We start from the raw sequence: 13695 nt of genomic DNA, 5'->3' as shown, positions 1-13695 counted from the left end.
GTCGAACGCCCGCTGGCAGGAGGTCACGGGGCAGACCCAGCAGGTGCCACGGGTCGACTGACCGAGATGACCGAGATGACACACACCCCCCCACATACACACTTTAAATAAATACCGTACACAATACAGCCAATACAGACGGGGGGCAGGTGCTGTTAGCGAGCACCTATTAAGGCAGACACAGCAAACAAGGGCGTAGGAGGTGTTATGGTCAGCAGCACACTTAGCCACTTGTATCTCCCTGGTGCTGAAGCACTCGTTCACGTCTGAGTCGCCATAGGAGTATGAGAATCACAGGACAAGTTCTGATACTACTGCTGGCCACTGATAAAAAAAAAAGCCGTGGCTGGGAATTTAACCCAGGTCGCCAGGTTCGTGGTGCAGTGCACCAACAACTGATCACCACTACCCAGCACTCCAACAACACACACACACTTAAAACAAAGATCCTCCGCCTATAGCTTCAACAAACTGTTGGGGCAAGCGCTGTTTGCGAGCACCTATGAAGGCCGGCATGGCACACGAGGGGGTGGGTGGCCAGCACCCCAGTGGCGATGTTTACACACCGCATCAGGTACCCGTTCGAGGCTGATTCGACGCAGGTGGATGCCGATGACCAGTTCAGATAATCGTCACTGGCATCGCAATTGAACTCACGTCGCCTGGTTCGTCACGCAGCGGGCTAACCGCTACACTACCGCTCCCCAACACTCAAACACAGGCAGACAGACACACGCAAAGACACACAAGTAGAGGCAAGCATACACACACATACACACACACGCGCGCGCGTAAAACATCCCCAGGGCACGAACAATACTGTATCACTTTCCGAGGAAATCCACAGCACGAACACAACTTCCCGCGGACGTTTAACGCGAACTCTTGCAGTTTCCCCCCAGCGGCTTGCATCTCGGGTTTAGCGCGCTCACCGTCTTGCCGTTATAGTAGTACATGAGCGAGCTGTTCCCTATCCCCGGCATGGGATATGCGCAGTACATCGCCCAACAGCTCCAGTGCCGCCGGCCCGGGCAGCAACTGCTTGACCCCCAGCTCCCAGTGCCGCTGACGCTGCTGGTACCACCGCAGACGCCGCCGCCGCTGCTGCTGCTGCCGCCGCTGCTGCTGCTCTTAAAGCGGAGTGCGCGCTGTGCATTTGTAGGAAACTCATCGGGCACGGAATGTACCACTGCGTGGCGGGGAGGAAGCTGTGCGGGGAGGGTTGGAGAGCGCCTCCCTCTTCACTAACTGCCTTCCCTACACACCCCACCACCACCACGTCAGGCTCACTTTGCGCTGTCGCATGCAGTGCACCCTTCGCTTTGCGCTGGGGGTGGGGGGGGGAGCGAGCGAACAGGTCCTGGTCTCCATCTGCCCGGCAGTTTTTAACCTCCGCTCCAGAGCCGCGAATAAAAATAGGGGGGTTTAGAAACCAGGCACGCATAATAGCTGGGGAACCACGGATCTCACACTGACTGCCCCCCCCCTCCCTTCCACCGAGGCCACAGCGGTGGTGCAGTTACCAGGATTTAGGGTGACAGCGTTGATTGAAGATCAGTACTCGGGGTGGAACAAGGACCCATACCCAACATTGAGGTTCCCTGCCTATAAGCGCCCGGCAGTTCACGAACATTGGTCCAGGCAAGCCTGACTCTGCTGATGCGACACTGGATTTTGCAAGCAGTCCAGAGTGTGCGTGTGTAGATGAACCAAATGGAACCAAATGCTGGTGAAATGACGCACTCCCTGAATGTTGCAGGATAGATATAGGAAGGCGGCTTGATGATTTATTTAGTACCAATCGATGTGGGATGGGGGAGCAGCAGGCATGGAGGTGGCAGGTGGGGACGTGATGATTCCCACGCTGTGTTTGTCAGGAACGTCGGCAGAAATAAACACACACGGCACGCCAACCCTGCGTTCCGCTGGGAATGTTTGCCGTGTGCCCGTGTGCGTGTTTGCGTAACAATGTGGGGGGGAGCGGTGGTGTAGCGGTTAGCGCTACGCTGCGCTACGAACCCGACGACGCGAGTTCGATTCCCGCTCACGGCCAACACCAGTGACGATTATCTGAACCGGTCCTGGGCCTTGCCCTAAGTCGACTCAGCCTCGAATAAGTACCTGGTGTGGTGTGTAAACATCGCCGCTGGGGAGACAAAGGCGGCCGGGCGTGGTGTTGGCCACCCACCCCCTGGTCTACCATATCGGTCTTCATAGGTGCTCGCTAACAGCACTTACCCCAACAGTTTATTAGGGCTATATTGGAAGATCTTTGTCTTTGTGTAATCATTCGGGAAGCGGTGGCGCAATGTTTGTAGCGCTGGCACAATTGGTGAGCGCACTCGGCTGTGAAGCCAGCAACCCTGAGTTGGAATCCTGGCCAAGGCTAACATCTTAAAGGAATGTGGAATCCGATCTGGTTATGGCCTCTCCCGCGACCTTGACCACCAGGCAACAGCCAGCGTCATGAAGTTTGGTCAATAACCCCAATGAACTTGCCCCGTCAGTCTATGTATGCTTTTAGGGGGACCTTTATTTGTAATAATCATAATGATGCCGTGCGATTTATCCAGAGAAGCCTCACTGAGTGCAAATACTGTTTTTGTAGAGGGTCCTGCATCTGGATGCATGCGTCTATGTATGTATGTATGTTGAACTTCTTTCGCACCATACGTTGCCAACCGTGCTAGGTGCGGGGGAAGGACAACAATCGAAACGCAAACATCTATCTATATGTTGCCAATTCCATTAATGGCTGGTGTGTGAGGAAAGCGGTATAAACGGGGAAATCTCACCATGGAAACACGGAGATACGCGACTCAAAAGTCCGCACAGATGGGTACAATATACCCACTTGCAGTCCTGCCATGTCCTGGGCAACTCATTTTGGCCCAACGATTTTCGCAAGCTTCGTTGACCTGCGCAATGGACCAACACCCTTGCCTCCCAGAGCGCTGAATTACACGCGGGCGCCACCACAGCATCAGACGAGAGAGAGATACGAGAGACGGTGATCGTCAGAATGTCAGAGCCCGGTTGTGCTCAAGGGAGCCGGCGAGGTGGCTATGCCCCCGTTCAGCTGTGGATGAGATGAAGAGGCGTAGAAAATGTTACGAAAATTGATGGGACAGATAAACAAGATTCTTCCGAAGCCATCCACGATCTCTTACGTCAGTAGGATCGTGATTGATGGCAGAGGCTTGATGATGCCTTTGTTAAGCAGTTTATTGAGTAAGGGTGATGATGATGAATGATCGAATCCTACAAAGAGGTGGAACACTCGCTGCTTAAGAGGAAAGGAGAATGCCAAGGGGAGCACTGATCTCTGTGGAGCTATTGCCTGTGCCCAAAACCAATTCCTCGTCTCAAAGAATATAAAGGGATGAAATGAAAACAATCTCGTACTTACGTGACATGCTCAAATCACAAAGGCAAGCGATGATTCACTCTCCTCTGTAATGTGATGAATCACCATGTTTCAGGGTTGTGATTTGATTAGTTTTTGTCTATTTTTTTACAGTGTAATTTGCATTGCGAGAGTTCTGATTAGACACTTTGTCAAATGGTACAAAGCCGATAGCGCCTATTTTGTTGTTGTAATACTACCAAACGGGGTGTCAAAATAATTTTGCATGATTAAGTGTCGCAATTCAATTCAAGAATACAATGTACGTGTGCTCTGTGGTTTTTAGTTTGCTCCATTTAACTCTGGTTTGTGCAGCTGTGCTCGCTTCAATAGCCTAAATCAGTGGGGCAAAAACGTAAACGTACAAGGGCAGGGTATTAAACCTAATCGTCCTGCAGCCCTGTGGAAACACCGTAGTACTGTATAGGAATAACACCGTTTGGAAAAATGCCGATATACGTGTGTGATATACCAAGTCCATCTCATATTCTTAGGTTTTTTTGGTAAAGTCACGTAGGTAAAAAATTAAAATTAATTAAAGTAAAATAAAAAATAAAATAAAAATCACGACGTTTCGGAGGCAAGGTAAAAAATTAAAATTAATTAAAGTAAAATAAAAAATAAAATAAAAATCACGACGTTTCGGAGGCAACACAGACGGAAGCTTGTGTTGCCTCCGAAACGTCGTGATTTTTATTTTATTTTTATTTTACTTTAATTAATTTAAATTTTTTACCTACGTGACTTTACCGAAAAAACCTAAGAATATGAATCCTTGCAGTCACGAAAGCTTCAAATCTAGAATCAAGTCCATCTCCACCACTCGCCGAAATTTAACATTTCCACGTGGAAGAAATTTTCATTATTCAGAAATAATAAATTCTCACGCGCACTCGCCGATTCATGCATCGTGAGCCTTCAGAATCGCATTTAATCGACAAACGGACACATCGACGCACGCCAACAAAACATGAACAAACACAAAGAGTTAATTCAAAACACAACGGGACCTCGGTGCGTAAACACGAGTTAATTAAAAACACAAAGGGCCCTTGTGCACACGCAGCGGTACTCTTGAGGAGCGCCGCGCAGAGTTTTAATCGGAAACAGGTACCAGGTACGTGGGATGGAACAAGTTCCTTGTAGACGTGCGCGTGACACGTGCATCGCCACCGGCATTCACGGACAATTCCATTCGGGGGTCTTAATCCCGTGACGTTTTTTTGGGGGGGGAGGGGGGGGAGCGGTTGTGGTGGGGGGGGTGAGCATGAGGCAGAGTGGCCAAATGCAAAAAAAAAAGCCCGTGGGTTTTAATTCAGTGGCAAATAATTTGGGGGCAATGCGAGATCAATCCCCTAACACGAACCAACAAGGTCACCAGCACACACGTACCGGCCATCAAATTGTCCCTGACCAAATGTCCACCCAGCTATGAACAGTAACCCGAACGCACTCGCCAAATAACCATGGGTTTCCAGCCCTCCCAATGATCTTAAGTCAAATCAAATGGTCACAATTACTGGCTCTTCCCGCTGACCTCAACTCTTACCAATAAGCCACCGGTACAGGTTTCCCTCGCTTTATGCGAGTTCGGTTTGTGCGATTTCGCGTATATGCGGTTTGAATTCACTCTACATGCGGCTATGCAGTCGGACGTGGGACAACACTGTGTGTGTACTGTGTGTGTACTGTGTGCGTGCTGTGTGTGTGCTGTGTGCGTACTGTGTGCGTGCTGTGTGCATGCTGTGTGCGTGCTGTGTGTGTGCTGTGTGTGTACTGTGTGTGCACTGTGTGTGTGCTGTGTGTGTACTGTGTGCATGCTGTGTGCGTGCTGTGTGTGTACTGTGTGCGTACTGTGTGCGTGCTATGTGCATGCTGTGTGCGTGCTGTGTGCGTACTGTGTGCGTACTGTGTGTGTGCTGTGTGTGTACTGTGTGTGTACTGTGTGTGTACTGTGTGTGTGCTGTGTGTGTGCTGTGTGTGTACTGTGTGCATGCTGTGTGCGTGCTGTGTGTGTACTGTGTGTGCACTGTGTGTGTGCTGTGTGTGTACTGTGTGCATGCTGTGTGTGTACTATGTGCGTACTGTGTGCGTGCTATGTGCATGCTGTGTGCGTGCTGTGTGCGTACTGTGTGCGTACTGTGTGTGTACTGTGTGTGTACTGTGTGTGTACTGTGTGTGCTACTCAGCAGGCAAATATCTCTTCGTGCAGTTTTTCTTTGTGCACCATATTTTTGTAATTCATCTACTACGATGGCACAGAGAGAGAGAGACCTGTGCAAGCCCTACCCCTAACGAACTCACCAGGCACTAGTACTAGCCATCTCACTGACCCCACCCCCTAACTCGACCTCCTGTGCGTCTCCAGACCACAATATTTTCCCTTTTTTACTTGCATTTCAATTCTGGTGCTCGGAAGCACGAAGGTGGATGCCGCCCACGCACAACAACATCATCATCATCATCGTCTTCTCAAGAAGCGGCTCCCGCCGTCACCTGATTGATTGTGATGGCGGCCAGGGATTAAATTATGTGACCAATTATCTGGTTAATGACTCGGCCATCTGTGCAGCTCACGGGCTGCGGCAGCCTACGATGACAGCCCGCATCAGTCAAAGGGTCACACCTTGTGCCTGTGGCTTGGGAGAGAGTGCACACGCAACTGCCGCATTACCAGGCTCAACGCGACTGGCGCTGCCAGCGAGCGAGCTGGGAACGAGAAATGGGAGCTTGGCTTTGCCCGTGATTATCGCTTGAGCCTCTTGCCCAGGGGAATGCTGCCACGGCGCAATGGCTCGTACGCGAGGCCTGTAATCCAGGCCGCCAGTTTGATTCGATCTCCCAGCACGACAGTTGAAACTATATGCAAGTTCATCAAATCCCCTAGCCCCTAGCCACGGAGTAGCATAAATGGGTAAACTACAGTTAGTCGATTTAAAGCTTTCGTGACTGCAGGGATTCATCTTCTTGGTTCTTTCGGTAAAGTCACATAGAAGGGAAGTAATAAAATAATAAGAATAAAACATAATAAAACAATTCTCACGACGTTTCGGCCACTACGTGACTTTACTAAAAGAACCAAGAAGATACAGTTAGTCGATCAGCAGGTTGCGTGCGGCAGGGTAAATTGTAGGTACCTCCACCGCTTCTAAGAAATGTGTGTAGAAGAGTAGGTCAACTACCCTCTGAAGGGGCTCTCCGCAGTTCCATCTATCGGTGTGTGGTGTGGTGCGTGATATGGTGGTGCATGATGGTGTGTGGTGTGCTGCTGATACGTTTGTGACCTTTTGCTATTAAGGGGGTTGGTGGAGGGTGGGCGCTGCAAAAGGCAGTGATTCTAGATTTGAAGCTTTCGTGACTGCAAGGATTCATATTCTTAGGTTTTTTTGGTAAAGTCACGTAGGTAAAAAATTAAAATTAATAAAAGTAAAATAAAAATAAAATAAAAATCACGACGTTTCGGAGGCAACACAAGCTTCCGTCTTCAGGTGGAACAGTCACAGCACTTGATACAGCTATCGTGCTGTGACGGTTCCACCTGAAGACGGAAGCTTGTGTTGCCTCCGAAACGTCGTGATTTTATTTTATTTTTATTTTACTTTTATAATTTTTTTACCTACGTGACTTTACCGAAAAAACCTAAGAATATGAAAGGCAGTGATGATGCGCGGTCATGAGGTGGCGCTGCTTCACGCGCCCAGCTCCACTCAGAGGAGGAGAGCTCTCACGAAATGAATGAGCTCATTAGATCACAAGTGAAACCCACTGTGACCCTAACCCAACTCAATCCCAATACAATCCACCCCCAACCAAACTAAACAATAGCCCAGCTACAACCATAACCCCAACTCATTTCAACGCAAAGCAAAACTCAGACCGAACCATGACTCAGCTATAACGATAACCCACCCATCACCCAAGCCAACTAACTCAACCTTAACCAACCCTAACATTAGGGTCATCACTACCCAAATCTCGACACAATTTGACGCCAGTCCAACTTACGTGAATGTTGTTAAAGCTGGTAAGCACGTTTTAGAGGGCTAAGGCCGGATAGCCGTAGCCATCCAACACTCACGAGTTCATTACAAACATCACGGCGCAATGGGGCGGTGACTTACAGAGGAAGGGAGGCCTGGCGGAATTTTGCGAATCTTCTGACATGGAGCATCTGCGGAAACAAGACGACACACCGACAGAAGACGCACCATCATTTCACACGCCCGTCAGGTGCAAGGGGATTTACATACACTTCCAAGAAGGTAAATATAAAAATGCCTCCCTTTTCCCCATGATCCACATACCTGTCAACCCATACGGTTTACCCCGTATTTGTGTTTCTCCCTTGTGATGGAACTTTGTAGGATGACCGTTTAGATTCATGAAGGGCACGGGGTGACCAATAAGGTCTGAATTGGTCTGTAATAAGGTAGGGCACTGATAAGGGGTTGACAGGTATGGATGCATATTCTTTAGTTTTGTCTTGACATGTATATCGTTTACTTCAGACCCTGTATAATTTACAAGTGGTTTGTATTAATGATAGTTTCGTAAATTCTAAAGCATTAAACACGTCTCTTTAAGAGGTGCTGGGGGCATTTTTTAATCCTTTATATTAAGTTCACTTGCTTGCTTGCTTGCACGCTTACGACCGTGCAAATCTTTCGGTCATTTTTTTAACCCACTTCCCGTGATCTAATCGAGCTGACATTTTGCACACAGACTCGTTGTGCGTGACAATTTATTTTCGTGAAAACAAATTTCAAAAATTTTACACTTTTTAAGATTTTTTTAAAAAATATTTAATTACCAATTGCTTAATGGTGGCAGACAATCATCTGACCCATAGGTGGCAGCCATCTCAAGCCAGAGGACGAGAGGACTCTAGCCGCCCATTTCAAAGACCAATGTGGGCTGGGTTGTGGCCCATTGAACACGCATATAAAGGATTTATAGAGAAAAACTTTGTTTTTACGGGTTAATTTTTTATTGTTAACATTTTCGTCTTTCACCACATTTTATTCTAATTGTGCTATTGGGGTATAATCATGAGATGAAAATTTGTCCATTTGGAATTCTTGCAGAGCAGTGTATCAACCCATGATAATGGCCCGTCGAAGCAGATATCAAATAACTACCATTGGAACCTCCTTTGCCAGTAGCAAAATATGATAATTGTTTTTTTACCCTTTTACCTGGCAACAAAACTGACACCTTTTTTATTATTTAAATGTTTGTTTGCATTCCGACCGCAGGTATTGTGGTCAATGCAAACATGACTCCTTGTAAAAAAAAAGTGTTAGTTTTGTTGCCAGATAGAAGGGTAAAAAACAATTATCATATAACTACTTCTGAGATCCCTTCAAGTGACTTCTTCTGGACATTAACTTCACATGTGCACGTTGTATATGTGCTAATCCTAGGACAGAACCTGAGTTTCAACCAACTGTGATTAAACCACGTCCTCCAGTGAAGACAGTTGATCGTTGCAGCTAAGTCACCAATGACTCCACAAAAGAAGCATTGCATTAGATTTAATTCTAAACCTAATTTGCCTAAATCCAACATCTGAGAATAAAAGCTCAGTTTACCCACCATGCAACAAACATTTTGCTTGCTGCTCCCCTTGAATGCCTTTTTCAGAGGCCACTTGGAACGGATCTTAGCAAGGCCGTAGGCATGGAGTCAACATTGGGGGGGACCAAATCTTCCAGGGGGTCTAGGGGTCGCCCCCCGCCCCAGAAAAAAAATCTAAATTTGAAAACGAATTTCCTGCCTAAAATATTTGAAAAGTCACTAACACATAGAATGGACTTTTTATTTATTTTTTACAATAATGTGCAATAATGTATTGCATTACATTGCTCTGTTTTTTATTTTTTTACCTTTTCTTGTTTCATTGTATGTAATGGCAGAGACTAGGGATTCATAAAGTACAACCAGAACCACAATAAAAAACACAGAAATCTATGCGTTGTTATATGAAGACAAGTCCAGATATTGTGGCCAAGGTTTAGCAAATTGTTGTTTTTTACATAGCATAGCAATTATTATTTTTTGTAATATATATTAACTCTCACGACGTTTCGGCCACAACGTAAGCAGCCGTCCTCAGGTGAACAGGTCTGTCGGAAAGACCTGTTCTTCACCTGAGGACGGTTGCTTGCGTTGTGGCCGAAATGTCGTGAGAGTTATTTTCTTATGTTTTATTTTTATTATTTTATTATTTCCCTTCTACGTGACTTTACCGAAAGAACCAAGAAGATGAATCCCTGCAGTCACGAAAGCTTTAAATCGAAATTGCTACGTTGCTTTTCATTATCCGATGTCAAAGTGCAACAACCTATTTCTTGTCCATCTCTTTATTTCATTAATCTCTGAACACTCTAAACTCAACTTTTAATTTTAACCAGGTCAAGTTCCAGTGAGCTGTAAAGCTCTTTTTCAGAAGCAACCTGGCTACAAATGATAGCTCAACGGAGTGGCTTATCACGTGAACATTTATAGCGGTCAATTACTCATTTCCCGCCCTTCACTGCATCGTACACAGATTTGGTCAGGCATTATTTTCAGTTCTATAAATGTTGAACTTTTTTTGCACCGTAAGTAGCCAATGATGCTAATCGGAGGTACGGGCGAAGGACAACAAACTAAACACAAAAATGTGTTCTAAAGAAATGAGTTTTCAAGTGGCTTCCTCCTATCGGAAGGCAGAGCATGCTAGACGGCCGCAGAAGCACATCTGAAAGTGTGCAATGCAGTGACCGTCTTTGTTCGGTGGCTATCCAAAAGCCGCTGAGAAGATGACCGGAGTTGTTGTCCCTCGACTTCTGGAATCAATTGGTCTCTGAACGGCATCTAAATTCAATCCGTGCAAAGCTGAGCTTGAAGAAAACGTACTTGACAATTTTTTTTGTAAATGTTTTGCTTAGACTTCTTTGTTTTAATGTTTTAATGGGTGCCTTAAGCCAGTGTGTTTACATTTGATGACTGCGCAATTTTCCCCATTGCCTCTACTTACCTAACATAGTCACTTTCCGTTCTAGAAATTACATTATCCTTCTTGTACTTTTAACATTGTAACGGGTAATTCACCATCTTTACTCAGGCTGGTTTGAATTTTTATCAAATTATTGTAAATTTGAGCCTATATTTGGCCTTAAATATTCTTTGTACCGAACATGTCTTGACGTAATGCAGGTCACGCTTGCAAAGGAGGCATTGGTTTCATGTCTTTCAATGGATTTATTTCGTCTCCTCGTAAAATAAAAGATACAACGACTCGACTGGCACATCTGAGTCAAGACAGAGTGGGCCTCTCATGGTACAGGTGGATTTCCACTGGCGCTATCCCAAGCAGAGCTAGAACCAAGCCACGATATGATGGCCTCACAATATATCTTGAATTAGGCTCTGGGCCATGCAAGGGGCTATTTGATGTGTTCATTGCCGTGTGACGTCAACGCACCCGATACACGCATCAGGACTCGTTCATTGCGCGTCTCGTCAGCTTAACGGCTTGGCTTCTACGATGGAAAAACGTGGTGCCTCCTGATCTGCGCCTGGCAGGCTCGGCACGGCCCTGGCACAGTTCAGTTGTGCGGTGGAAAAAGGGGTATCAAGGGAAGTCCTGCCTGCCTGTGCCCAGGTTAGCACGGTTGGCTATGTAAGGTACAAAAGAAGTTCAATATACATACATACGCTGTGCTGCCACTGGGTAGTGCCTTGACTTACCGAGGGCCGGTGGGTTTGGCGGAGGCCTCCGATGGAGGAGGGCATCGTCCGACCTCGTGGCAGGGAAGAACGCGGTGCCCTGTGCCCTGGGGTGAAGAGGAGGAGGAGGCAGCCGCCCCCCCAGAGCCGGGGCGGCACACAGCTGTCCAGCCGGCTCAGACTAGAGGCGGGAGCGCAGTGCACGTACAAGCCACAGCATGCACACGTGACGCATCGTACAGCCAAACCAATGAACGCAGCACGGACAGAATACGCACAACACATAACACAGATACCATGCGCACACACACACACAGCACATAATCTACATGACACGCAACACACACGGAATACGCGTAACGCATCACACACACACAGCACAAACATGACACACAGACACCGCACAGCACACACAGCACACGTGATGCACACAAAGAGCACCACGACGCACCACGCAGAAAACACAAACGCAATGCACCGCGCACACTGGACACACCCCAAACGCCGCAGAAACAGCTATACGTGCGACACACTGCACACACGTGGCTGCCATACTGCATAGAACAGGGTAAGTGCCGTGCTGCATATGGCTGGGTGAGTGATGTGCTGTATCAGACTTGGTGCGTACAAATCTTTCCACCTGTGAGCAGCACTCCCGGTCGTACAAAGGATAAGAGCCTCTCCCAGTCGCCTTGCCTGAAAGTCAAACCGAACATGAACAAGCAAAGAATCAAAAATGCAAAGTGGTTTCCCACTAAAACAAGGTTGTAGCAGCATTCACCTTGTGTCTCCTCCACCCCTGAGCCAGTAGTAAATAAAATGTACACATTGATATGGAAGGGAAAGTCACTGTTGACTTCCCACATAGTGCTAACCGCCAAACATGCAATGACTCACGCTTCCTGGCGATGCCATGAATTGCCATGCTTGGGGGGGGCACAATTAAATTCAAGAATCATTCTTTTTTGGTCTTGTTTGTACTGTCTTGTCCATTCGACTTCACGAATGGTAGATTAGCGTAGATAATTGTCATAAATACCTCTTAATACACACAATTGTATGCAGGTACCATGAAAATAAGATCATTCATGGACTCACCCTTGCAAACCCCTCTCCTAAGATCTCACTCTCCTTTCCTCCACCCACTCTTTGCTCCAGCACCCACGGTTTTCTGTGTCGAAGCCCCCAATTAACATTCGCTCAGTGGGAGGTTTCTCATTCTCCTCTGCTGTGCCTGAGGTCTGAAAAGTCCTTCCCCAGCCATCCAAGCTATCAAACCCCTGCCGCTGATGAAGTCCATGCACAAGATTGTCATTTTTATCCCAGCCTATGTACAGCGTCTTCAGACGTTGCATTCGGATGTTATACAAGTACAAAATGTAATGTATTGCAATTTAATCCGTGAATAAATAAATCCCCACGTGCCTACGATGAATAAAATCATGACAAATCAACATGTAAAACACTAAAAATAAAAAATAATAATCATGTAGCTCTTTGTTAATTACATTTTGGATCATGGTCTCCCCGCGCCATGTCTGCCGCTGGGGGTGTTTGACCATACTCCGCCGCACTGGTCAGTGCACGCTGGTGAAGGAGGTGGCCTGGCTTTGTAGCATTCAGTCTGCAAACCGCCATGAATCTGGCGGCTGTCTCGATGCTGGGCAAGCATGCAGGAGTGGGTGCCTTCACCTGCCACCGCAAATCCCCCCACCCCCACCCACGGTGAACGCACAGGTGTGCTCCCTCAGGGAACCTTTGTTTACCCCACCCCCTCAGCCCAGCTCACAGCCCTCCCAGCCCGGTGTCCTGAGAACACGCGCGAGTGTGAGCGAGGAGCCCCTGCCAGCGGGGCTCGCGTCGGCACGAGACCACGACGCTCGCACGAGGCGGGGGCTGCAGAACACCGCTGTTGGACATTGCTGTTTGTAGAACATTGCTGTTGGACATTGATGCTTGTAGAACATTGCTGTTGGACATTGATGCTTGTAGAACATTGCTGTTGGACATTGATGCTTGTAGAACATTGCTGTTGGACATTGATGCTTGTAGAACACTGCTGTTGGACATTGATGCTTGTAGAACACTGCTGTTGGACATTGATGCTTGTAGAACACTGCTGTTGGACATTGATGCTTGTAGAACACTGCTGTTGGACATTGATGCTTGTAGAACACTGCTGTTGGACATTGATGCTTGTAGAACACCGCTGTTGGACATTGATGCTTGTAGAACATTGCTGTTGGACATTGATGCTTGTAGAACATTGCTGTTGGACATTGATGCTTGTAGAACACTGCTGTTGGACATTGATGCTTGTAGAACACTGCTGTTGGACATTGATGCTTGTAGAACACTGCTGTTGGACATTGATGCTTGTAGAACACTGCTGTTGGACATTGATGCTTGTAGAACATTGCTGTTGGACATTGATGCTTGTAGAACACCGCTGTTGGACATTGATGCTTGTAGAACACCGCTGTTGGACATTGATGCTTGTAGAACACCGCTGTTGGACATTGATGCTTGTAGAACACCGCTGTTGGACATTGATATTGGACATTGCTGTTGGACAT

General features: G+C 47.2%; 1 protein-coding gene across 2 annotated transcripts in view; it reads right to left on the bottom strand.

Moving 5' to 3' along the window:
• The window catches only part of LOC144731497 (transcription factor 12-like), a 93399-nt gene that overhangs the window by 47662 nt on the left and 32042 nt on the right, over nucleotides 1-13695 (bottom strand). Inside the window, exons 6-8 of one of the 2 annotated variants that reach the window (XM_078612592.1) lie at nucleotides 11748-11815; nucleotides 11141-11300; nucleotides 7528-7577 (exon numbers count right to left, since the gene is read on the bottom strand). In XM_078612592.1, coding sequence (XP_078468718.1) covers nucleotides 7528-7577; nucleotides 11141-11300; nucleotides 11748-11815 — 278 coding nt within the window. The remainder of the gene's footprint in view (nucleotides 1-7527; nucleotides 7578-11140; nucleotides 11301-11747; nucleotides 11816-13695) is intronic. The other variant, XM_078612593.1, reaches the window with a different exon arrangement.

The sequence above is a fragment of the Lampetra planeri genome, chromosome 39 (genome assembly GCF_965212315.1).
Source record: "Lampetra planeri chromosome 39, kcLamPlan1.2.h2, whole genome shotgun sequence".
In the NCBI taxonomy this organism is placed as follows: Eukaryota; Metazoa; Chordata; class Hyperoartia; order Petromyzontiformes; family Petromyzontidae; genus Lampetra; species Lampetra planeri.
Note: the sequence above shows the minus strand (reverse complement) of the source record. Positions and strands in the feature narration are given on the sequence as shown.